The sequence below is a fragment of the Chiloscyllium plagiosum genome, unplaced genomic scaffold (genome assembly GCF_037043375.1).
Source record: "Chiloscyllium plagiosum isolate Xiang-an unplaced genomic scaffold, Cpla_swu_hap1 HiC_scaffold_19, whole genome shotgun sequence".
Taxonomy (NCBI): domain Eukaryota; kingdom Metazoa; phylum Chordata; class Chondrichthyes; order Orectolobiformes; family Hemiscylliidae; genus Chiloscyllium; species Chiloscyllium plagiosum.
Window position 1 is genome coordinate 29264222 of NW_028270157.1, and position 27189 is coordinate 29291410.

General features: G+C 40.4%; 1 protein-coding gene across 1 annotated transcript in view; it reads right to left on the minus strand.

Annotated features, from left to right (window-relative positions):
* grip1 (glutamate receptor interacting protein 1) overlaps positions 1 to 26951 on the minus strand; it is a 459039-nt gene extending 432088 nt beyond the window's left edge. The window contains exon 1 of the mRNA XM_043709637.2: positions 26551 to 26951. Within this exon, the coding sequence (XP_043565572.2) occupies positions 26551 to 26605 (55 nt within the window). The 5' untranslated portion in view covers positions 26606 to 26951. The remainder of the gene's footprint in view (positions 1 to 26550) is intronic.
* Between the last annotated feature and the right edge of the window lie 238 nt (positions 26952 to 27189).

The following is a 27189-nucleotide window of genomic DNA, read 5'->3' on the forward strand; positions in this document are numbered from 1 at the left end:
GCTAGAGAGCTAAGTAAACAGAAATGTTTCTAAAGAGCTGCGCTGAGACCATGTATGCAGCACTGAAAGCTGTTTAATTTTGGAATGAACATCATCTCTGCATTGTTCCAAATCAATATTAAGACATATAGCAAACCAATAAATATGCAAGAAAATTAGTGACAAGAATTTTTGCAAAATGTTTAACTTCACCAGCTCTGGGGCCCAGAACCCATTTTTCTCTGTGAGGAGATCCTTCCATGTTGTGAGACAGATAGATTTCAGGGTTCATAAAAAGGAGTTAAACGGTATGTTGCCTTGCAGTTGGGGGCCAATGAATAAATCATCAACTCATTGATGATACAGCTATATTTGATATGGCAACAAGTGCTTTTGAAAAATATGAAGGCTAGAGTGATGATTCAGCAATGTATACTCCAATAGACTAATTCCAGTGATACAGTGAGCCCATAAAACAACATGCGGTGGCAATCCAGAAATTGGCTTCTACATGTAAATTTGTATGCTAATCAGAGATCAATAATTGAAAACAATCTCAATTCCACAAATTTGGGACTGTCTCCCCATGGAGCATAGTGATTAAACCTTAGAATAAAAAAAGTCTTAACTTTGCCTGTCCAAATCAAATTTGCCACGTTAGATTCAATCAAGCTACACAGGACTGCAGACACGGCCTTCCTCACTAGCTCAACTGCAAGGATGACGCTCAAGGATATTCCAGTAACCCGAACAGCACATGGGCGATCACTGTCACATAACTTCAAAATAAACAGCTTTTCCACAGTCTGGGCATTAAGCCAAAATTCCATATCCAACTCAAAAGGAACAAGTGTAACACATGCTTTAAATCGAACTATTTTACAAAGTTGTACAGATCAAAGGCGACAACTTCAATGGTTTGGCAGATGGTGGAGTCACTTCCTGAGAGTTACATGAAAATACAATCAATCAATAGAAAAAGGTAAAACACCAGGGCCTGTAAAGAATATTCAGTTGTGTTCCCATGTGTCTCACTGTTACTTGTTATCAATATTAGCACAGAGGTATCTATATGGAGTATAATCATTACTATCAGTATTTTTCTCAATTTCTTCTCATTGTTGCAAAAGACACTAAAAGGTTAATGATTTTTTCTGTTAAGCTCCACTACAAAAAAAAGTGTCACCCTAGTCTGATTCAACTCCAATGTCGTTAAAAGCAGAAGCCCATCCAAAGCAATAACTGGGGTCTTCAAGTTTGTATCCAAGACTAAGCACACACTGATATTGTTATGACACGGGTAAACCCTCCTGCTTAATTTAAACCAGCAACACAGAAAAGATTTATCCCATTCAATAATCTGTGAAAATCTGAGAGGCCAAGAACTATTTAAAGCAAAAAATTAACAACTTTATTTCTTAAAATATAACAGAATAATTAACTAACAACTATTTACAACTCCTTCCTCTAATCTATCTTTTTTCATCCCTTCTAATAAATACTAGTCTGATAAAACCCCCCAATTAAGATTTACTGAAAAATTCCAATTTCGAAACCAGGCAGCAGTCAAATCTTCTCATTACATCTTCCTCTGTAGACTTGCTCTCCAGGTCGTTGTTGACGTCTTTCCTCTGTGCAAATTCCTTCTCTAGACAGGTACCTCTCAGTGAGTTCTGACTAGTAGCCTGCCTCTGTTAGCCTTTTGGCAGTTATCCCCCAACTGTTCAATTTTTTTCCCCTGTCTTATAACCCCAAAGCACTGGATTGTATCGTTGGCTTTTAATATTGTTAATATACTAAATTCAAACTTGTTTGGAGTTTGTTTGTTTTGATGGTATAATTTAAACTGATTGGCCTTGTTCAATTTTTTTTTGACTGCAGGCAACCAGCTACCCTAGCTGCTGGACCACACATTACATTATATCTTGTTCAGAACACTTGGTGCTGTCAGGTAGTTCTGCTAGCTTTTAACTCTCCCAAAAAGTTACAGAACACCCACATCTTCATAATATGATCAGTGATATGGGCTTCTCTTCCTTATGTACCAGATTAAATGGTACTGACATGCTCCATACGCATTAATTCTACCAGGTTTACAAAATTTGAGATAGTTGCCATTTGCAGTTCATGCTGAAGTGTCACAGGAATTAAAGCAACTACAAGAGATTGCATTATTGATGAACTAATTCATCATTGTAGATATTAACCTTGTCATCGTACAATGATAAAGTTAAAAATCACAACACCAGATTATCGTCCAACAGGTGTATTTTAAAGTACAAGCTTTTGGAGCGCTGCTCCTTATCAAGGGTCACGGTGGCACAGTGGCCATGGACGGCACGGTGGCTAGCACTGCTGTCTCACAGCGCCAGAGACCCGGGTTCAATTCCCGCCTCAGGCGACTGACTGTGTGGAGTTTGCACATTCTCCCCGTGTCTGCGTGGGTTTCCTCCGGGTGCTCCGGTTTCCTCCCACAATCCAAAGATGTGCAGGTCAGGTGAATTGACCATGCTAAATTGCCCGTAGTGTTAGGTAAGGAGTAAATGTAGGGGTATTGGGTGGGTTGCGCTTCGGCGGGTCGGTGTGGACTTGTTGGGCCGAAGGGCCTGTTTTCACACCGTAATGTAATGTAATGTAAAAAGGGTATGTATCATGGCAGCCAATGATGTTATTGTTCCTGTTGAATATCCACTTCCCACAATGCTGGAACAAAACTGGATGCCTCCAGAATAGCAAAATTGATGAAGCGCTATTGAAAATAAATTCAGTACCTAGCGTATCCCAGAAAATAATTCCCAAGGTTTTGTTAGATGTTGAGGGAATGCTCAACCTAGTTGATATCATCATCTATCAATGGGGCAAAAAGGAACACTTTTCAGCAGAGCTCACTTAATTTGCAAAAACACACGTTTGCAAAAGGAAAATGCATATTTTCAGCACCCAAGATTGAACTGTTCAGATACACAGCAACAGCACTTGGAGTTAAGCCTACACATGACAACATCAAAGCCATTCGTGCACGTCCAGCATGGGAATGTTGGCATAATTCCTTGTTACTACCAACTTGATCGCAAATCCACGCCCAAGAATACAAAATCGCGGTGTGGTGCTAGAAAAGCACATCAGGTCAGGCAGCAGAGGAGCAGGAGCATCAATGTCGATTCTCGACTCTGATCTCCAGCATCTGCAGTCTTCACTTTCTCCAAGAATACAAAGCCTCATTAGAAACTACTGCTCAAACATTTAGAATGGGAGGAGGAAAATGACACAGTAAACAATATTTACAACATCAAAAAGTGAATCCAATATCTCTGCCAGTCCTTGTGCATTTAAACCCACTTCACAACAGATGCATTGGGAATTGCAATTCAAACTATATTCTTCGCATATTGAAGAAAGTGAACAACATATCAACCTGTAACCCAGCAAGATGTTCCCCGACAACCAGGGTTATCTGTTAGATGCCAATATCAAGTAGATCACAATAGGTTAGATCGTAAGCAGGCACATGTTCTTTCCCTTGGATTGATAGTGATCACCTGCTTCTTCAACGTGATCACAAAGAGCCTCAACAAATCTGTCGATCTAATCACAGATTTAAAAGACAAAGATTATTTCTGTAATTAGAAAAAACAGACAAGAAATTACTTGATATATATGATTTCTGTAAATTATTCATCCGCAGGATGTGAGTGTCAGTGGCAGGGCCAGCATTTATTGTCCAGAGGACAGTTAAGAGTCAACCACATTGCTGTGGATCTTGAGCTCCACGTAGATCAAACCAGGTAAAGATGGTAGATTTCATTCCAAAATGATATTCATGAATGAGGTGAATCTTTACGACTATCAACAGCAGTTACATGATCACCATTTTATTCCAGATTGCTCTTAAATTCACATATCATCTGCCAAAGTAGAATTCAAACCACTATTCTCAGTAGATTAACCTGGGGTCCTGGATTACTAGTCAAGTGATACTATCACTACCACACTGCATCCCCCCATTGTTTGATTGACATGGGACTGATGATAGCCCGGTTACTGATCCTGATGAAGGGCTTTTGCCCAAAACGTCGATTTTCCTGCTCCTCGGTTGCTGCCTGACCTGTTATGCTTTTCCAGCATCACTCTGATCTAAACTCTGGTTTCCAGCATCTGCAGTCCTCACTTTTGCCTGGTTACTGATCCTTGGTCATTATGCTTGAATATTTAAGCCTGTGAGTGGAGCGAGAGAGCTAATTCTAAACAGAACATTCTAGAGAAGACCTGAGTAAAGATGATTTGTCAAAATTCCTGGAGGTTCCAAGATATTTTAATGATTTGGAGATGCCGGTGTTGGACTGGGGTGTACAAAGTTAAAAATCACACAACACCAGGTTATAGTCCAACAGGTCTATGGAAGCACTAGCTTTTGGAGCGCTGCTCATTCTCCACAACCACCTGATGAAGGCGCAGCGCTCCAAAAGCTAGTGCTTCCAAATAAACCTGTTGGACTATAACCTGGTGTGGTGTGATTTTTAACTTTATTTAAGTCTGAGAGTGGAGCTAGAGAGTTAATTCTAAACAGAACATTCTAGAGAAGACCTGAGTAAAGATGATGTGTCAAAATTCCTGTAGATTCCAAGATATTTTAAAGTATGGCAAACAAAATTGGTGGGATGGGGAGAGACGGATAATATTAGTTTGCTTACAAAGCATTCACAGCAACCAGAAAAGAAGTATTACAAGAAACTGTAGACATGAATTTTGGCAATCAACAAGAAAATTTAATGGAAGAAAACTAGATGTAGCTGCTATTTAGCCAGGAATAATATGCAGATGGATGATACACAAAAAAAAAGGACAGCAAGCAGAGACTTTATTTACTTATTTGTGGGATGGAGGGCATTGTTTACCAGACTAGCATTTACTGTCCATCCCAAAGAGCAATTGTTAAGAGTCAATCACATTGCTGTAGGTCTGGAGTCACATGTAGTTCAGACCTGATAAGGATGTCAGATTTCCTTCCGTAAAGAAATTGAGGGAACCAAATGGGGTTTTATGAATCAGTGGATTCATGGTAATAATTAGATTCTGAGTTCCAGAGTGTTCATTGAATTCAAATTCCATCATCTGCCATGGGGAGATTCAAACACTATAGCCCATAATAACATCTGGGTTTCTGGATTAACAGTCCAGTGATAATACCACTGGGTCATCACCTCCCCTGTTGTGAAACAAAAAAAAAACTGAATAAGCAATTTAAAGGAGTGACTTGGAAATAGTTTGATTGGGAGTTTCTATTTGTATGAGACTTGGACCTTACAGATGGAGATCAACTTGTTGAAAAGGTTTGAAAGAAAAGGAAATATTTAGCTGGAAAGTAATCGTGAAGTGCTAAGGAGAGTGAATGAGCAAAGACATTTTCTGAACATAATTAGGAATGTTAGAAATGGGGAAAAGTGTTGTTTTTGCAGATATAGAAAAAGCATACAGAAAAGGGGTACAGCAAGAGAACATACAGAAAAGGGGTGCAGGTATTTAGGGAAGAGTATCTCTACTTTTCAGTGTATAATTGTGGCTAATTAAATACTAACTTTGGTGTGTAATTATTATAGCAAATAAGTTCTTTTTAAAAATTATGTTTTCAGCAAAAAGCTGAGATAACCGAAATGCTTGGGCTATATAAAATGATACAAGTTAATGAAATGTCCAAGGATGGAATGTACCAGCAGAATTGATACAAAATGTTAAAACAGATCTTGATGTACTGTCAACAAAATAATGTGTGTGTCAACACTTACAGAGAGGAAGGTTGCCAACCTGGGGAAGGGGGCAATGGGCGTGGAACATAGATGGGCAGAGGCAAAATACTAAGAGAGATTGGGTAATGCAGGAGTCGGGAGAGGTGACCTCATGCAGCTCAAAAGTATAACTGTGTAGTAGTTTGAATAATCATCACTTCAATTGCTTTTTCCAATTGGGGTCCTTTCTTGCGAGATCGTAGAATAAATTGTCTTGTTTCCAGCTTTGGTGGTCTCGTCTAAATTTTATTGAATTTTGTTTCTAACGGGAATGTAATTGGAAAAAAGAAGAGAGGCTGGGGAGGGCATATCTTAGGAGGAAACAGCAAGGACTAAAGGGAAGCTTTAAAGGCAAAAGAAGAAAAGAAAAACTATCAACACTGAATGGCTTACGGAAGTTACTACTAAATTGAAAGACAAGATAGAGAGAGATATTTAAGTACAACTATGAGTTTACGATTTGCCCTTGAACTGAGCTCACATGTTGATAAAATAAAGCTGTTATAGATTTGAAATTAGTTTAATCTCAGCACTGTTCTAAGATATATCATTCATATAAGAAATACAACAAAATGGCAAACAGTTAACAATATTCATCAATTCTTTTCCATCAGAGGGTTGGATCGGGTGGACAGTGATGGTGAGCAGGAGGGAACATAGCTTTAAATTGAGGGGTGATAGATATAGGACGGATAGAGTTATTGAGATATACAGCATGGAAACAGACCATTAGGTCCAACTCGTCCATGCTGACCAGATATCCCAACCTAATTTAGTCTCATTTGCCAGCCCTTGGCCCATATCTCTCTACATCAGAGGCAGTTTCTTTACCCAGAGTAGTACAGGTGAGGAACGCCCTGCCTGCAACTGTAGTAGACTCACCAACTTTAAGGGCATTTAAATGGTCATTGGATAAACGTATGGATGAAAATGGAATAATGTAGGTTAGATAGGCTTCAGATTGTTGCACCGACCTGTGGAACCATCGAGGGCAGAGAGCCTGTACTGTACTGTAATGTTCTATGTAATATTCCTAGCCTCTTAAAAGTACCTGTGCTATTTTCCAGCAAGTGACATAGTTGATCCACTTTGCGAAATAAACATTTATCCTGAACTTACTGGATTAAAGTGATTTTTACAGTTATGAGCTCATTTTGCACTCATAAATGGAAGTAATTCCTCCATATCTATTGCATCAAACTCCTGCATAATTTTCAAGATCATCCTCAGTCTTATCTTTCCTAGAATATACAGGTCCAGCCTGTGGTCTTTTCTGACTGCTGTACCCTTTGGACATATTTTCTCCTTCATAAGTTTCAGCACATCATTTTGGTAATAGTGGAGACCAGAACAAGTTATTAACTAGAAAGATTTGCAACATGAAGTTTAAATGGACTAGAATACTCATTGCCAATAACTGGGAATGCTTGTCGACATTAACTCTCTCCCATGCTGCCAACAGTCTTAGCAGTAACCAATAGTAATCATTCATGAGAAGTACTCCATTGGCTGCAAAGTGCTTTAAGACATTCCAAGGTTCCAAAAGACATTATATACCTGCAATTTCTTTCACTTTTTTCTTTTGCTTGTCAAGTGTATAAACCATAAAATAGATGTCAGCTTTTATTCTTAATCTGTGCTGCATTTGATGATCAACATAGGTAATAAGTCACAGCACCTGTAGACTGCCAAAAATACCGAAATGGTCAGAGGTCAGCGTTTTAGCTTCTATTAATACCCATTGTAGCAAACAAAGCAGAAGCAGGGTGGGGGGTGGGGGGGGGGGGGGGGGGGGGAAACAGCAATAGGCTATTCTGTTTCATTTGTAAATATCATTGAGTGCAATAAGGTACAAATAAAATGTGAAACATCTATTTAGTCCTAAAACAAAAAAAACCTTAGGGCAAGGCAGCCACAGTTATCACCTTGAATGAGAGCTGGAGATTAGCAGCAGTGTTCACTTCCACGCTAACACGTACAGCATCAAGGTGCTCATCATTCCAATTCAGCAGCGTGGATCAGAATGTTATTTCTATCTCCAATACCAAATTCCAAATGCAACAGCTCTATTATTACAACCAGAGACTCCCAGGAGGACAGAAATACTATAGAGACTTCTTCAAAGTATCTTATGACATATTCACATTCCCACTAATGCACAGGAGTTCCTGACTTGTTATCAACCCAAAATGCAGAAGGTTTATGCAGGAGGGTACCAAATCGAGACAGAGATCATCAGGAGTATTGCAGAGGCAAAGTTGAGACATTGCAGAGAGTGCACAAACCTTCCAATGAATCACCAGCTTGAACCCTCAAACCCTCAAGTCCCATATATGGGCAGAATCCACAATGGACTGGCCAGCCATTTCAGAACCGATCAAACCAGAGTAAAGCAAATCATCATCAATCCAGAGGGACTGATGAAGAGCCGCAAGAAGTATCAACTATCTGTGGAAAATCTGTCATACCCGAAAGGAGTCAAGGGAGGGATTGGTTCAACAGGAGATTGAGTAGCGACAGATCTTGAACCAATTTATTGCCTACTTTAAACAACGACTCAAATGAGTTTCAAGAAAACTAGCCTTAAAATCAGTCACAGTGGCTCAGCAAAGAGAACGTGCTTGGGAAATGGGAGAAGATGGATTTCCACCAAATTACAGGTAGTGTCTAAGAAATTAAAAACAATTCTCATAATTTACTCAAGCGCCACATGACTTAAATTGCAAACCTAGATCTAAAACAAATAGATGTTACATATTTATATCCATCCCTTTCTTCCTCTTTGCAGATCCCTGTTTTCATTGCATTTTGTGATTCTGCCTATTGACTGCAAACCAGCAGCATTATTTTTCCAATCACCAATGGATTTTTTTGTAGAATATGGCTATTTGAGAGTCAGACTGAATTAGGCAGGGAAAGGAGATTAATTAGCACATACTTCATTACATTGCATAGATGCCAGTATGTGTAGAAAATGTCATTAAAAAACTCGCAATGATCCAGTATGCTCCTACTGCTTTTTACTATATGAATTAAATTACCTACCAAAATTATATAAAAGATTACGATCGAATTAAAAACACTAAGTCTTGTGAAACTCGACAAATTGGTCAATTACAAGCAATCCTCCCCTACCCAGATTCAGCTGACTTCCTACCGCGGACTGATCTGATGAACTTGATTGAGGTTTCTTGAAGTATCAAGGAGATTTGATGATAGTAGTACATTTGGTGTTGTCCACATGGATTTTAGTATAAAGTCCCACTCAGTTGACTTTGCCATAGGATCCAAGGCAATGATTAAAATTGGATCAAAACTGGGTTTGGCAAAAGGCACAAGATAAGTGCTGGTGTGTGTTTTCATGACTGGAAGGCTGTTTCCTATTGGATTTCACATATCATTTAAGTGCACAGGGAATATTAAGAAGTTTGCAGATGATATACAAGTTTGCCTAATGATTGACACAGGAAGACAGATGTAGATTTGCAAGAGGTATTGCAGAGTGTTCTAGTTGTCAGGTGAAATGAAAGATTATTAGAGAGGGTACAGAGAGATTGGAGAATTTTAGCGATGAAGAAAAGTTGGATAGGTGGTGTTCTTTGGAACAGTGCTGGATGAGGAGTGTTTGAAACGAGTGATGTAAAATTATGTGGGCCCAGAATAAGAGTGGATATAAAGGATCCACAGGAGTTACCTTGGCAAAGCAGTCAATAACAAGTTTCATAGATTTAAAGTAATTGGTACAAGAATTAGGGGGGAATTAAGGAGAAAATCTCTGATGAGCATTTAAAAATAATTGACTGGATGACAGAGGCAAGAACCTCCATACATTTGAAAAGGAATTCACTTGATAAGAGATAATCTAAAAGGCTGAAGACCAAGAGTTACAAAATAAGATTAGGCCAGGGTAGCGCTTTTTCAAGTGGCATGATCGGTGACATATACTCCTTCCAGGAGAAAGTGAGAACTGCAGATGCTGGAAATCAGAGTAGAGAGTGTGGTGGTGGAAAAGCACAACAGGCAGGCAGCATCAGAGGAGCTGGAGAATCGACGTTTCAGGCATAAGCCCTTCGTCACAAATGAGGTTTGTGGAGCAAGGGGGCTGTGAGGTAAATGGGAGGGGGTGGAAGGTAGCTGAGAAAAAGTAATAGGTTGCTGAAGGTGGGACTAAAAGTGCGAGGTTGGAGAGGAGGGTGGAGCAGATAGGTGGGAAGGAAGATGGACAGTTAGGACCATCAAGAGGGCAGTGCTGAGTTGCAAGGTTGGGACTGGGCCTGGACCTGATAAGAGAGTTGCAGAGGGAATAGTCTCTCTGAAACACAGATAGGGGTGGGGAGAGAAATATATCTCTGGTGGTGGGTCTGCCATTTCCACCACCGACAAACAGACCCCACCAATGTGAAATCCAGTGCAGATTTCACCAGTTTCCCCTCACCCCACCTTATCCCAGTCCCAACCTTCCAACTTGGCACCACCCTCTTGAAAGGTCCTAACTGTCTATCTTCCTTCACACCTATCTGCTCCACCCTCCACTCTGACTTATCATTTTCAGCTCCACCTATCAGTTTCCCAGTTATCTTCCCCTCCACCATTTATCTCTCAGCCCCCTTGGCCCACAAGCCTCATTCCTGATGAAGGGCTTATGCCTGAAACATCGATTCTCCTGCTCCTCAGATACTGCCTCACCAGCTGTGCTTTTCCACCACCACACTCTTTGACTCATATACTCTTTCTGTGCTGTTAATGTTTATAATTTGTACTCAAGATGCTAGAAATTCTTCAGTGAGTCACTCATCTCCCAACTCCCGAAAGCCTATCCACCAACTAGAAGACGACAAGTCAAGAGTGAGAGTGCTCTCCACTAGCCTGGACAAGTGCAACTCCAATAACACGTCACAGGGAGAAGGCAACCCCATGTAGCACCTCCAAAATCCATTCCCTTCACCACCTATTCACAGTGGGAGCAATGTATACACATGCACTGCAACAGCTCACTGAAGGTCCTTAAAAAGCATCGTCCAAACAAACAATCTCTACAACCTGGAAGGGATTGGAGCAGCACCACCTGCATATTCTCCTCCAGGCGATACACAGTTCCAAGTTGGAACTATGCCATCATTCATTCATGATAACTGGATCAGATCCCTGGAACGCTCTCATGTGAGATGATATCACACAGACAGAAGCAATTCTAAAAAGCATGGGCAATTAGGAATGGACAATAAATATGGGCCTAACCATTAATGGCCATATCTCAATTTTTTTTAAAAAAATGGTACACAAAGTCTTCTCTAAATCCTTGATGCTTCCATTGATGTAATATTTTCTTTAAAAAGAACAAGTTAGTTTTCTTTAACCACATTCAACAGATATCAAGCAAGGAGGTCATCTTGACAAGATTTACTACAAGTTTAGAAACAGATGCTGAATAAAAACATCAATGTTCAAAATACTTACTTACATTTTTGTGACATCAAGTACTATTGCAATGATATTAGTAATGTAGCAGCATGAATTAGATTAGTATTGACCATCTATATATTTCATCGTTCCCATAAACACTCCATGTCTTAATTGGATAGAAACTAAAAAAAAATTCTCCTATCACATGCAAATAATTAGTTATTGATGTTTGCTTCATGAGTGTAATAAATGTTTGTGTGTATATTTCTGCAGTACATACAAACATCCATTTTCTTAGTTTACGTAAAATATGTTTGTGTGTCTCGAGATAGTAAGTTTTCCTATTTATTTCCAAGTTCTCCTCTCAACAAATCTTGCTGCGCATATGGCTAATTGTGAGCATTCTCTGCCCGACCACATTTGCAAAGTTGATGTCCTCCCCCCACCATTCACTTTCTTCAGGCTGCAACTCTTGCACGTTGTCATGAGCACAGCAGAACAGAATGGTCGAGAGTCCAATGTTGATGTATATGTTGTTGCTCACGAATAGCTTCGAACATGATGTAGAGTAGCTACCAATCATGGCTGTAATCAGCAAACTTTTCAGTCTTTCCACACCCACTATCTTATTTAGCAGCACCAAAAAAAAACAATTGGTTTGGAAATCCCACACAAAACACTGTTTCAGTAAAACACAAAGTGACTCAGAGCCTCATATCAAAAGAATTTGCAAGGGTTCTTTGATATTTTCAAGAAGTTACATGACCTGATTTTATTTATTTTAAAAAGTCTTAAAAAAAAATTACACCTCCTATTGCAACTGAACACACTGTATTCTAAGATATTCATAAAGTCAGAAATCACACAACACTAGGTTATAGTCCAACAGGTTTATTTGAAATCACAAATTTTCAGAGCGCTGTTGCTTCATCAGTTGATGAAGGAGAAGCACTCCAAAAGCTTCTGATTTCAAATAAACCTGTGGTTTCTTAACTTGGTGCCATGTGACTTCTGATTTTGTCCATCCCAATCCAACACCGGCACCTCCACATCATAAGCAACATGAATGTCATAGGATTCTCAACAATTCTGTGCTCATTATAACACAGGAGAGATGACCTCTGAATGTGGAAAGGTCAGTCTGGCAGAGGATGCTCAGAACCAACCGAAATGGACAGAAAGGCCAATGTGCAAATCAAAAGCAGAAGGTCAAAAATCAGGAGTGGTTCTAAGTTCAGTTACATAGTGACTGATAGTAGGCACACAAGGCCCAGCCTTGTCCAGACAACTGAACAGAAGTAGTGAAGGTATAAACAGAAGGAGGAAAACCAGATGTGTGGACAACATTTGACAGTTGGAAACTTGAAAAAGGCCAGAGAAGCAGCAAAATTAGAGCAGCAGCCCCACCAAGTCAGTGGTGAAAACAAATGAATGAGCAAGTCTCCAGTACTTTAAAGAATTTCAAGACTATGGGAGATAAAATATTCACTTTCTGTCATTATTTTGTGGACAATAGTTTTAAACTTCACAAAGTTAGTTATCAAAAGTAAACTAAGCTGGTCATAATATTACATATAATAGATAGCAGAGAGAATAAAAAAAGGTAATGCAGCCCCAGTGGACCCTACTAATGTTTATGGCATGTACAAACCCAACCCTCTACTTAAATATAAACATACGGCAGGTCAGGAGAGTAGGTAAAGTGGCAGATGGAGTACAATATGGGAAAGTGTAAGGTCATGCACTTTGGTAAGAAGAATAGAGGCATGGAATATTTTCAAAATGAAGCCAAAATTCAGAAGTCTGAAGTGCAAAGAGACTTGAGAGCCCTAGTCCAGGATTCTCTCAAAGTAAACTTGCAGGTTGAGTCAATAGTTAGGAAGGCAAATGAAATGTTGGCAGTTATTTTGAGAGGACTTGAATATAAAAGCAGGGATGTACTTCTAAGGTTCTAAAAGGCACTGGTCAGACAGCATTTAAAGAATTGTGCACTGTTTTGGGCTCTATATCTCAGGAAGGATGCACCAGCCCTGGATTGAAAAGCTTAACATACGAGGATTCTGGGTCTATACTCAATGGAGTTGAGAAGAATTGGGGGGGCGGGGGGGGGGATCTGATTGAAACATACAGTATATTAAACAGATTCCTGATGAAGGGCATCTGCCTGAAATGTCGATTCTCCTGCTCCTCAGATACTGCCTGACCTGCTGTGTTTTCCAGTACCACACTTTTCAACTCTGATCTCCAGCATCTGCAGTCCTCATGCTCTCCTAAATACGGAATGACCTGGACAGAGTGGATGTTGAGAAAATATTTCCACTGGTAGTAGAGACTAGGACTCAAGGGCACAGCCTTAGAGTAAAGGGAAGACCTCTTAAAATGGAGAGGAGGAGAAACTTCTTCAGCGAGAGTGGAGAATTTATGGAATTCACTGCCACAGAAGGCTGTGGAGGCCAGGTCATTGAATGTATTTAAGACGGAGATAGGTTCTCGGTTGCCACGGGATCAAGGGTTATGGGGAGAAAGAGGGAGAATGAGGTTGAGAAACTCATCAGCCATGATTGAAATGGCACAGCAGACTTGATGAGCTGAATGGTCCGATTTCTGCTCCTATGTTTTATGGTCCATCATTTCCTCTTATTTCTCTTGCTTCTCCTTACAAACATCCATACTATTCACTTCAATTTATTTTATTCACTTGTAGGTAGACCCACAATGACGTAAGGAGGGAATTTCAGGATTTTGACCCAGTGACATACTGAAGGAATGACAATATTTTTCTTAGTTAGGATGGTGAGTGGCTTGGAGGGGGAGTTACAAGTGGTAGCATTCCAACATCTCTGCTGTTCTTGTCCTTCCTGATAGAAAATGCTATCTAAGGATCTTGAGCGAATACCTGCAGTGCACCTTCTAAGTAGTACATGCTGCTGCTAAGTGTCAGTGGTGGAGAGAATGGATATTTGTGGATATGGTACCAATCAAGGTGGCTGTTTTGTCCTGAATGGTGCCAAGCTTCTTGAGTGTTGTTGGAGCCGTATTCATCCAGGCAAGTAGTGGGGTACACCATCACATTCATGACTTGTGCCTTGTAGACGATGGACAGGCTTTGGGGGAGTCAGGAAACGAGTTAATTGCTGCAGAATTCCTGGCCTCCAATCTGCTTTCATAGCCACGGTATTTTTGTGGTTGGTCCAGTTGAGTTCCTAGTCAATGATAACCCTCAAGATATTGATAGTGCAGAATTCAGTGATGGTAACACCACTGAATGTCAATGGGCAGTAGTTAGAATTACTCCTATTGGAGATAATCACTGCCTGGCATTTGTGTGATACGCATGTTACTTGTCAGTCCAAGTCTGGATATTGTCTAGATCTTGCATTTGAAGATGGACTACTTCAGTGTCTGAGAAGTCGTGAATGATGCTGAAAATTGTGCAAACAACGGTGAACATCCCCACTTCTGATATTATGATAGAGGGATGATCATTGATGAAGTAGCTGAAGATGTTTGTGCCTAGGCAACTCCACTGAGCAAGTCCTGGAGCTGAGATTACGGACCTCCAATAACCACAACTATGTGCCAGGTATGACTCCAACCAGCTGAGGATTCCCCAACCCAGTCCCCACCAAATCCCATTCATTCCAGTTTTGCTTAAGCTCCTGATGCCACATGCTATCAAATACAGTCTTGATGTCAACGGCTATCACTCTCACCTGCACTCTGGAATGCAGCTCCTTTGTCCATATTATAACCAAGGCGAAAATGAGGTCAGGAGCTGAGTGACCTTGGTAGAACCCAGACTGGGTGTCACGGAGCAGGTCATTGCTGAGCAGATGCTGTCCACGTGCATAACATGAGGTCTGAGTAAGGATCACTGGACCTAAAACGTTAACCGATTTCTCTTCACGGATGCTGCCAAACCCACTGAGCTTTTTGAGCAACTTCGGTTTTTGTTTCTGATTAACAGCATCTGCATTTCTTTTGATTAAAATCAAATATTCCTTGAACAATTAAGTTCACATTTATTTATGGCAAGTTTAGAGAAATTTAAAACAGAGTTCTGAAGTTGATGATTTTGCAATGAAAGCTATGTTATCAAATTTATCTGCATTTATCACAACAACTTAAACATGCATAAAACATTTATTATTATTTAAGCTGCTTCACAGAAGCATTATAATGAATGACACTAAGCCACATGATTTGATATTCAGTCAGATGACCAAAAACATGGTCAGAGAGGTAGGTTTTTAGGATTATATTAAAAGAAGGAAAGTGAGATAGTGGTGAAGATGTGTAATTATACTACTTATTTTCCATATAGAAATAATTGTAGACCATTCTGGTAAAGAGGTTTTCAAGACTGATAAGAAATCATGCAGGAAAAAAATCATTTTGAAATAATGCGTAAATAGAGTCCATATGTCAATTCGAACACTACAGTAAAATGCTTGCACTGTGCTCATTTAGAAATAACCATTGCTACTAAAAGTGGAACTGCATGAAAGGCTAAATCAAATTGCCTTTTGGTTGCTCTAACTTAGGATATATTAAAAAAGGGTAATACCATTACCATATATTGATCATGTATTACAAAACCATTGCATTGCACTATTATGGTGGCAGTCTATTTCAAGAGTTGCTTATAATACTGTGAAAATACTCAGGCTGTCACTTACCAACCTAATTACAGGCTTGACAATCAAAATTAAAATCTACTTTGCATCACAATAAAATGTCATAATGATCTTGAAAGTAGATGAGACAGCATCAGAGTGCAGCTGGAACAGAAACACCAGACAGTTTGAAAGATAAGACACAAGAGGTTTCAAGCCCTGAAAATTATAGAAGGCAATAAAGCTCGTTGAAGAGCACTAATATGATGCAACAGAGATCAGTATTTCTTAACCTCAAGCCCAGGTTGTGTGTAATATTGTCAACAGAAATAAAACATTGACTAGAGGAATTTAAATAAAGATTTATGAAGTAGCTATAACTTTTTTCATATTTTCTAAACTACAGATTTCTTCCTTTCCCATACCACAGTTAAAAATGACAACCAAACTGTATCCTGTGGAAATTTTTATATTCACTATAAATTCTGGAGAACTGATTTGGTCGCTAGACAACAGCTATTTATCAATTTTACACAATTATGTTTAGGTCTCTGCCCCTGAAATTCCCACATGTAAATTATCGTGGTAAACAACTTCTTACTTGGCACCTTTAATGTTGTTTTAAAAAATCCCAAGGCATTTCACAGGAATATTTTCAGAGAAAATTTGATGCTGATTCACATGAAAATATAAGGACATGAGTAAAAGTCTGATCAAAGAGGTAAGTTTTAAGGAAGATCATAAAACATATGAGACAACAATATTTTCACTTTTGATTTTATTGAACTGAGAAGTTGGAGCAGTGATTTCACTGATTACCATCAAGCTCTTTTCCACTGGAAGAGCCATTTATTAGCAGCATCTGTTATACTGCTGGTAAACACAATTTCATCCCATAATGTCGAAAAAATGGCAACTTTCACAATGACATAGGTAAATTTACCAAACCAATCATCATATTAGGCTTTTTTTATTTCATGGTCCCAGATGTTTTAAAAGCCTGAAATGTACTCAAATAGACATTTCTGTCATAGATTTCAATTCAGAAGATATGCAGCTAGTTTTATTCAAGATGTTAGTCTGTTCTTTGACAGGTGATAGATAGAGAGTACGCCTCTTACATCCCATGAGGAGCAAGGAATTGTTTTGCAATTTTTCCAGAAAAAAAAAGAGTTGAATTCTCAAGGTTTCCTTTCAGAATAGATAGAAATATTTAATGGACAAACATTGGGCTTCTCAGACAAATCACTGGGATCAGCATTTGTGCTTATGCAATGTTGACGGTTATAAAAGTTCACCAAGAATATACTGCCTATTTAGTTGCTCACCTCTTAAGATGGTTGAATAGTTTAAAATCTCCTCTGTACCATTTGAGGCTACGTGTTACTTTGCTGTTGGAAATTAACCTATAGCTTCTTCCCAAGTGATCAGACATCCTATCTAGAAGTTTAACGCAACCACTCCTTTACATTTCAATTCACCATTCTTTGGAGTCTTTTAATTAACCCCAGTTCTTTTCATCGATTTGTACATCCGCTTAATTGGAACACTCTTCTAATTGCAATTATACCAGTTAGATTCTCCTCTTTCTCCTCAATCATTCCAAACAAAAATTAGAAGGTTAAATAGCATGAAATCATAAGTGATTCGTGAAGATTATTGGCAGAGTCAACCCCAAATGTAATCGCATGCACATGGACTATTGTGTCTGAACTTTTATCAGCTCTGCATCATCTCCTTCCTTACCATCATTTCTCCCCACCATGACAACTTGAAAACTGAAATCTTTCCAGTAAAGCTCACCAACAAATTATATTAACTGAATCCAAGATTAAAGCTACGTTTATAAACATATCATAAAAGATTGAGCTCAAACAACCGTTCAAAGCTCGCAAAACATCAAAATTGACCCCCTGAAATCGTTATTTTTTCTCAACAAAAAGCAAATGCAAATATTACAATACAGAAAAAAACAATAAAAGACTAAAAGAAGTGAAATTTAAGGAGACAGACAGAGGAAGACGGAAAAGAGCACGAGAGTGTATGTGAGAAAGAGAGAGAGAGGATCACAGATTCAGAGAAGACAGGAACAGAGACAGTGAGAGAGTCAGAACAAGGGAGAGCTAAGAACAGAGTCAAAAGAGACAGAGAGAGGGATGGTGAGAGAGATGTGTTCAGTTTGACTGGGATTTCACTCTTGCCTCTGGGGGTTCAGTGGGGAGGTGTTCAGTGATTAGAAGGTGCAGAAACTGCAGGCTGTGGTCCTGCAGCCTGACTTTCAGACAGATGAATCCCTGAGTCAGTGAGTGGCTTCTAGGATCTGACTGTGCACCACCTCATCATTACAGCAGGGATCGAACTGTAAAAATTAACAGGGTTTCTTCATCCTATGGCCTCAGGGCCTAATGGTCAAAGCCCTGAGTGTAGAACTGGCTTGTGAAAAGGTTTTGTTCTTCCACAAGGTTTTATTGGTGGTGTCCAGAGGGGTGGGAGGGGAGTAGAATTTGATAATTTGGTGAAACCTTCTACAGAAATTTCAAACCATTCAGTCTCTGATCTGAACGTTGTATTGGATACAAAATTGGCTTGACAGTAGGAGACAGAGTGGTGGAGGGTTGTGACCAGAGGTGTTCTGCAGGGATTGGCGCTGGGCCCACTTTTGTTTGTCATTTATATAACTGACTTGGATGAGAATTTAGGAGGCATGTTGAATAAGTTTGCAGATGACACCAAAGTTGATGGTATAGTAGACGATGAAGAAGGTTACTGAGATCACAAAGGTATCTTGATCAATTGGGCCAATGGGCTTAGGAGAGGCGGCTGGGGTTTAATTTGAGTTTTGGAAAAACAAACAAGTACAGAACTTATACAGTTAATGATAGAGCCTTGGGTACAGTGTAGAAACAGGTCATTCGATCCAACAAGTCCACATCGACCCACCGAAGAATAATCCACCAAGACCCATTCCTCTACCCTATTATCCTATACTTACCCCTAACTAATGCACCTAACCTACACATCCCTAAACACTATGGACAATTTAGCATGGTCAACTCACATAACCTGCACATCTTTGGATTGTGGGAGGAAACCAGAGGAAACCCATGCAACTCCACACACAATCACCAGGGGCTGGAATTGAACTCGGGTCTCTGGCGCTGTGAGGCAGCAGTGCTAACCACTGAGCCATTGTGCCACCATATGGTAAGGCCACTTTTGAAGTACTGTATACAATTCTGGTCACTCTGCAGTAGGCAAGCAATTATTAAATTGGAGAGGATTCAGAAAAGATTTATCAGGATGTTGCCAGGACTGGAGGTTTTCAATTATAGGGACAGGCTTGAACTTTTTTTACACTAGAGTGCAGAAGGTTGAGGGCCTTATAGAAGTTTACAAAAATCATGAGAAAGCACAGATAAGTTGAATAGTAAAAGGTCTATTGGAGGAGTTCAAAAATAGGGCGTATAATAGGGAGAAAGATTTAAAAAGGGATCTGAGATGTAACATTTTCACACAGAGGGTAGTTCGTGTACAGAATGAACTGCCAGAGGAAGTGGTACATCCATGTAGTTACACTTAAAAGACAATTGTACAGGTAGGTGAATAGGAAAGGTTTAGAGTGATATGGGCCAATGCAGGTAAGTCAGAGTAGTTTAGTTTGGGAAACTTGGTCAGCACGGATGAGTTGGACTGAAAGATTCATGCAGCACAAACAGACCTATTAAGACAATGATTTTAAATGATTTAAAAAAAAACGTTCAGAAAATATAGCATGGCATATTAAGTGAAAAATGAGAGATATTCGGGATGAAAGCAGTCTGAAAAGTCTGGGTTGGGCTCTGTGCCATGCCCTAGGAAAGGTGGGCTCCTACTCCCTCTGCCTTCTCCCCCACCCAATTAGCAACCCATGAAAAAAATTCAATATAAAGCAGGCAGAACACCAAGAACCTTTTAAAATTTGGATTTGGAGGTTCTGGAGTCAAGATGAAGACGAATAAAGGAAAAGGAGCGAGGGAAGTGCAGCAGCGGGGCACTCCCCTACTGTGTCGGGCACACCTGCAATCACTGCTTTGACTCCCATGGTGGCACCTTTGAGTTTTGTGGAGCAGCAGCACCTACTCAGAGTTTGCAAAACTCTGTGCAAAAAAAATCAAAACAGCACTGGAACCGATTACTGCCATGCTGACAAAGTATGAGCAGGAGGTACAGGCATTGGATCGCCGAGTGGAAACGGTCAAGCAAAAGACCGCGGTAACGGAGAACTCAGAGGGATGGATCCAAACCTCGGAAGGCCAGGTTTGGGCCTTGCTGGAGCAGGTCAACGACCTCCAAATCAAGGTCAGAGAGAAAAAAAAAAACTTAGGTTTGGTTGGTCTTCTGGAGCGTGAGAAAGGCGAGAATCAGGCTGAGTTCCTTGAGAAATGGCTCCCGGAGTTGCTGGGGCTGGAGATCGAGTCAGGCCGGGTGAGTGTGAAGCGAGCCCACCGGATCGCGGTGCTTAGGTCCGGGTCCGGGTCAGGTAAGTGCCCTCGCCCGGTCCTAATGCGACTCCAGCACTATAAGTGAAGTAGTTAATAATGGAAACATCCAGAAGACTGGGAAGGGATCCACAGGCTCTAGTATGTAAAGGTTTGAAAATAATGTTTTTTCCAGGATTTTTCTGGGACCCTAACTAAGAATAGGAAGTCTTTTGATGATGTCAAGAAAAAATTAAGAGACTTGAATATTCAATATTCTGAGGTACCTAACAATACCATGTTTGAATTATGGGGGAACATAGAACATAGAAGAATACAGCGCAGTACAGGCCCTTTGGCCCTCGATGTTGCGCCGATCCAAGCCCACCTAACCTACACTAGCCCACTATCCTCCATATGCCTATCCAATGCACGTTTAAATGCCCATAATGAAGGAGAGTCCACCACTGCTACTGGCAGGGCATTCCATGAACTCACGACTCGCTGAGTAAAGAATCTACCCCTAACATCTGTCCTATACCTACCCCCCCTTAATTTAAAGCTATGCCCCCTTGTAATAGCTGACTCCATACGTGGAAAAAGATTCTCACTGTCGACCCTATCTAAACCCCTAATCATCTTGTATTCGGTCCATAACTTTGACTTGCCAGAAAATTTGTGAATTCTCTGAAATTATTGACTTGAGCTGAGGGGTAAAGAGGAAAAGATGTTTGCAGACAATGGCTTATTTTTTTTATCTTCTCTTTCTTTGTTCTAAATTTGGTTTGATTAACATTGTATCCTTTTGGTAATTAACTGTTATGTTACTGTTCTTTTTTTTCCGGAGTGAGAAGTGGTGAATGCGTTGGTGTAAAAATTTATGGGGTTGAGATATGGAGGGGAAGTATCCATTATTAACTTTCATGAGTGTAAATAACATTTTTTTTCCCCATCGCCTGGGTTTGGGCAATGGCCTTAACTGGAAGGTGCCAGGATGGTTATAAGCGTGGGAGTGAATGCCCCTTATACGCAAGGCAAGGGAGATCTCTCAGGATTTGTGGTTTAAGTGTTTATTTGTTTAAGTTAGGAGTAGTGGTTAGTTGATTAGTTTAGCGTTTATAGGAATAGTTTTTGGATTTTATAAGGTCTGTGTTTTTTGCCACTCGCTGCATATTGAATGGGTTTCTTCCTCTTGGGGAACTGTGGGCTGTAGTGTGCGGTCATGGCTAGCAATCTGTTCAGGTGGTCCATCTGGAATATAAAGGGGAGCCATTCCCCCATTAAAAGGAAAAAGGTGCTCTCAAACCTTAAGGAGGAAAGGGTCAACATTGCTCTGCTTCAAGAGACACATGTATCTGATAGGGAACATCTGAAGTTACAGCAGGAGGGATACGAGAGAGTATTCTTCTCCTCCTTCAATTTCAAAAGCAGTGGAGTGGCCAGACTGGTACAAAGGAACCTCCCATTTCAGGTGATAGATCAAATCAAGGATGAATATGGACTGTTCATCATTCTCAAGGCTCTGATACACGGAGAGGAGTGTGGCATTCTGAGCATTTACTGTCCTCCGGCGCATCCTCTCAAATGTTTAGTTGACGCAGTATCTCAATTAATGGCTCTTGGGGTGTGCTGCACGATTGTAGAAGAAGACTTTAAATCGTCTCATGGACCTCCAAACTGACCCCACCACCAAGGATATATTTCCCTCCCCTCCCGTATCAGCGTTCCGGAAAGACCATTCCCCCGCGACTCCCTTGTCAGGTCCACATCCCCGACCAACCCAACCTCCACTCCCGGCACCTTCCCCCGCAACCGCAAGAAATGCAAAACTTGCACCCACACCTCTCCCCTCACTTCCCTCCAAGGCCCCATGGGATCCTTCCATATCCGTTACAAATTCACCTGTACCTTCCCACACATCATTTACTGCATCCGCTGCACCCGATGTAGCCTCCTCTATATTGGGGAGACAGGCCGCCTACTTGCAGAACCTTTCAGAGAACACCTCTGGAACACCCGCTCCAACCAACCCAACCGCCCTGTGGCTGAACACTTTAACTCCCCCTCCCACTCCACCCAGGACATGCAGGACCTTGGATTCCTCCATCGCCAGACCCTGGCCACACAACGCCTGGAGGAAGAGCGCCTCATCTTCCGCCGAGGAACCCTCCAACCACAAGCGATGAATGCAGATTTCTCCAGCTTCCTCATTTCCCCTCCCCCCACCTTATCTCAATCCCAACCCTCGGACTCAGCACCGCCTTCTTGACCTGCAATCTTCATCCTGACCTCTCCGCCTCCGCCCCCACCCCCTCTCCGGCCTATCACCCTCACCTTAACCTCCTTCCACCTATCGCATTCCCAACGCCCCTCCCCCAAGACCCTCCTCCCTACCTTTTATCTCAGCCCGCTTACACATATTCTACTAAACATGCTGACTCCTGTATATCTTTTGCTGGAATCAAATAACGTCAATCGGAAACCATATTTCACTGTAAAATATTAACATTTGTAATTAACAAACTAATAGCTCAATAGGAAAACGGTGAGTGTATTCAAAGTTTAATAGAGACAAATGAAAGCCCTTGCTACTAAACTCAGTTGCATTTAGTCATTTGTTATCTCATGAGCGTGTTCGGAATGCAGATATGTGATCCTTAAAACTTAACAGCTGTGCCTTCTCATTCTAATCAAAAATACACTGGTAACATTTAATATGCATTTACTTGTGACATCACAAGGAAATATTTTGGCTGAGATGTCTGCAGAAGTGAATAATGTATTCAAGTAAGCATTTCTAAAATCAGGTACAAGCGAATGTGTTGGGGATTAGAAAACATAATAGCTTTATATTTTTTCCCCATCATGTCGTTACAATTATGGGATTTAAAAGATTATTTTGGAACTGTTTCTTTAACTTTAAAAAAAGGTAAAACAAAGCAAATCATGTCAGCTGTTTTGAAGGCAACCTGCATGCAAGCCTAGGTGATTGTTAGAGATTAATGTGCTCCAAATTATCGATTTGCATGGAAGAAGGTGAAGTGTTTATAGTTTACGACAATGGCAGCAGCTCAACTATTAACAGTGGATATACCAACAGTCTCCAAAATCATTTTGAGAATGCCAGGGTTGTAAACAGTTTTGTTTTGAATTGTACATTTATTTACAAGATATTACAGAGTTGCGGTCTTGAGGACAGCTAATTAACCTAGCATTTCAACCCAAGTACAATGCTCAACTGATTCACATTGCCATGGAGATAGGAAGATTCTGCGATATTAGAAAACTCACATTAGAAGTTAGTCTGCCAGGATCAGAGAAAGGGAGAGTAGCCATAGGCTGCAAAACACAGTGCCTCACCAAACAGGAATATTCACACTCAGATTAATAAGATTGATCCTATGTGGGTTAAAACCAGGCCAGAAAATTCAGCTAACTTTCAACTGAGAAAGTCCTTTTGGGGAGGGAAGATCCTCACTGTGATGAATAAATAGTCTGGATTTAAAAAGTTCCTAGGCTGAGAAATTAAAAGCTCCCTTTAGAGCGAGAGTGTCACTTTGGACTGGTTCTTGAAGAATTGACTATTGATGTAAAAGAACAGTGTAAAATATATGAAATGCGTTTTCAGTGATACTAAAAGGAGACATCACATTTTCTGTTTTAAAGTACAAGTTACCTACAAAGGTAGGTAACAGAGTTGAGTCTTTTGTTACAGTACAAGTCTTATAACATGAAGTTCTTCATTATCCTTTTAACTGTTAACCAAGTTTTTGTTTTTAAAAGCTATCCACCTCTACAAAAGGTTATAAATAGTATATAAAACATTTGGGGATATTATTAAAAATACAGATCAGACAACAAAGTTACTGATAGCTTGTTGAAAAGTTGGAAACTGTTCTATTTTGCCCATAACATGGTAAACAAATAATGGTAGCTAAATGAAAATCAATAACCCAAATTAAAGAATCAAAATAATGACTTGCTGGATGATTTGTTTTTAAGTAAAGCAGTTCTCTGCAAACAATTATGGTACGCTTTATAGCAATATTGAAAAATATAACCACTACAGACAAAGCATTGCTTGGTTTGATCCTGGGATTTAGCTTTTATACATAGAAGATATTTCAAAACATAAATCACTGAAGCCTTTTGTTTGCACTGGAGATTTGTGAAATTACATCTAAATGGTTATAAGTCATTATTCCTGGCCCTCATATCCTAATCATCATAAAGTTAAAATCATCCAAAACACTCTTGACTCTGTCTTTGCTTACACTAAGTCCTGTTCACCTACCATCTCGTTGCTCACAGACCTGCACCACTCCAGTTTAAAATTAGCATTCCTGTTTTCAAATCCCTCTTGGTCCTGTTACTCCCCATCACTTTGTGAACCCCTCCAATCCCCAACTCCCAGCTTCTTCAGCATCCCTATTTTATTTTGCTCCCTAAAATATCTGGTGGTGGAGTGGGTAGTGTCTTTGCCTTGGAGCCAGAAGTTCCAGAGTTCATTCCTGTTTGATGACCCCTGAAGGTGCTTCCACAATGTGGTGGGAGTGTTTGATGCAGAGTAAGCTACAACGTTTGGCAACAGAGCTGGTGATCTATTCTAGATGAAAATAGCCATAGAAACATGCTTTGTATGAAGTAGATAGAGAAGAGAACGCCATCCAAATATGTACAGGGCAGGTGAATTGGCCTTGCTAAATTGCCCATAGCATTAGGTGCCTTAGTCAGAGGGAAACAGGTCTGGGTGGGTTACTCTTCAGTGTGTTGGTGTGGACTGGTTGGGGCGAAGGGCCTGTTTTCACACTGTAGGGAATCTAATCTTGTTCTTCCTTCAAGATGTTCTATAAACATTCTGAGCAAGCTTTAGATCATTTGTCCTATTCCTCATCTTACATGGCTCCATAGCTAATCTTGCTTTGTTATGTTCATGTGAAGCACTTTAGAAAAGAAGATTACACAAAAAGGTGCTACATAAATACACATCTGTGTATGTAAAATCTCCGGTTTCCCATTATTCATTTTATCCAACTGGGCAATCTTCTGAAGTGATGATTTGGGGACTTCGAAAACTAATCAAAGCAGATGTTTTGGTACTTAATTAGTCAATTATTTAATTTAATACTCAAGCATTTCATTTAATTAAGAAAATAGTATTCACTTTTAAAACATCATTTGCAGCAAATGTGCTTTAATTTAACTTGATTTATTTCCTATTAGCGATGTTGGGCTATAATGACGCTGTTTTGTTTCTCCGGCGTAGGCTAATTAGAGAGAATTTAAGCGTAACTTGACACGAGAAATATACATAGGAACAGGCGAAAGTCAAACGTAACTTCTCAATTCCGCCCCCTCAAGAAATTTCAGTTCATTGGAAGCAAGACGAACACCGACAGTAACCTTTCATCTGCTAAAGGATTCCCAGCAGTGGCATCCATTCTATTCTTTCGTAACTGAGAGTATACCGGTAGGCAGCACAGTCTAGATTAGAGTGGTGCTGGAAAAGCACAGCAGGTCAGGCAGCATCCGAGGAACAGGAAAATCGACATTTGGGGCAAAAGCCCTTCTGCCTGACCTGCTGTGATTTTCCAGCACCACTCTAATCTAGACTCTGGTTTCTAGAATCTGCAGACCTTGTTTTTACCCGGTAAGCAGCACAGATCAAGCAAACATGTTACATTTATACTCGGGTAGACAGTAAAATGAAACAAATCGGCAACTCTGAAATTAGACTAAAACATCAGTAAACATTAAATACTTGAAAAGATATCGACAAAATCATCCCAGTTACATGCACCAACCACAAAACACCATTCACTTTAATATTCAAAGTAACCAGGTGTAGCCACAATAACCATTCAGGAGGCTGTCCCCAGTCATTTAGCCTGGTGGGGAATCAATGCCTATCAGCTGCTGGTTGGCTGTCTGGAAATTGACTCCATGTACAACACAGCACGCCAAATGAACAATCATTTCAAAATTAGGAACGCAGTAAATGCACACTCACAGGCTCTGGAGGACTGGGTTTATAAACTAGTGTTTGCAAAATTAAGTTGTTTGGGAGGTAGGTTTAGGTGCAACTTTAAGAACATCTCCCGTGAAAGGGGCTTGTCTTGCAGAGGAAACGCCAGACTACAAAGAGTAGCTAGCAGCAAACTGCACAAGTAACGTGTGTGGTTAAAGATCGCGATTGGCAGCGCCTTGTTCTCTCTGCCTTCAGCTGACTGCCGAGTGAACGTGTGAGTGAAATGCAATGAGCGGGTTTTCTTTCCCAGCCAGCTCTCCCTCCCCCCCACGCCTTTTTTTTACCTCTGTCGTGGTCAGCTTGCAGACATGAAGGCATGTTCTTCTTCCAGACCGGCATCTTCTAATGGAACTCATTCAAAAAGCTGGCAGTAGGAGCTGTGGAGTTTCGTCGTTGTCAGTCGATGGGAGGGAGAGCGAGGCGGTGAGCTCGGCGCGGTCTCCGCTAAACGGCGGCCTCGCTATCCAGGCAAGGGGCTCTCCCCACTCACCACAGCCAGACACACACACACACACGGATTAAAAGGATTTGCAAACTTTAACGGGAAGAGTAAAAGCGAAGCAACCTTCGGAATCCCACTTTACCAGGATACAAATGTTACATTTTCTGAACACACGGATATTGAGACCTGGCCTTTTTTATATATAAAAAGAAACCCCTCTCTCTTTTACACACACATGCAGCTTTTAATCCTTCTCGTGTACAGACCAGATTCTTCCAAGTGTGAATTCAGGTGGAAACAAAAATCCTTTGGTAATGTATTAAAAATGGACGAGTCGAACTTCTGAGTAGACTGAGGAAAAATGGTGCAGTCCATTCATGAGTTGAAACGGTCACTGGAGTAGTAATCGTTTAGGAACTGCACAGCAAACTTCATATTAACTGGCACTCTCGCCTTTTCTTATTTAATTACAATGGCACCC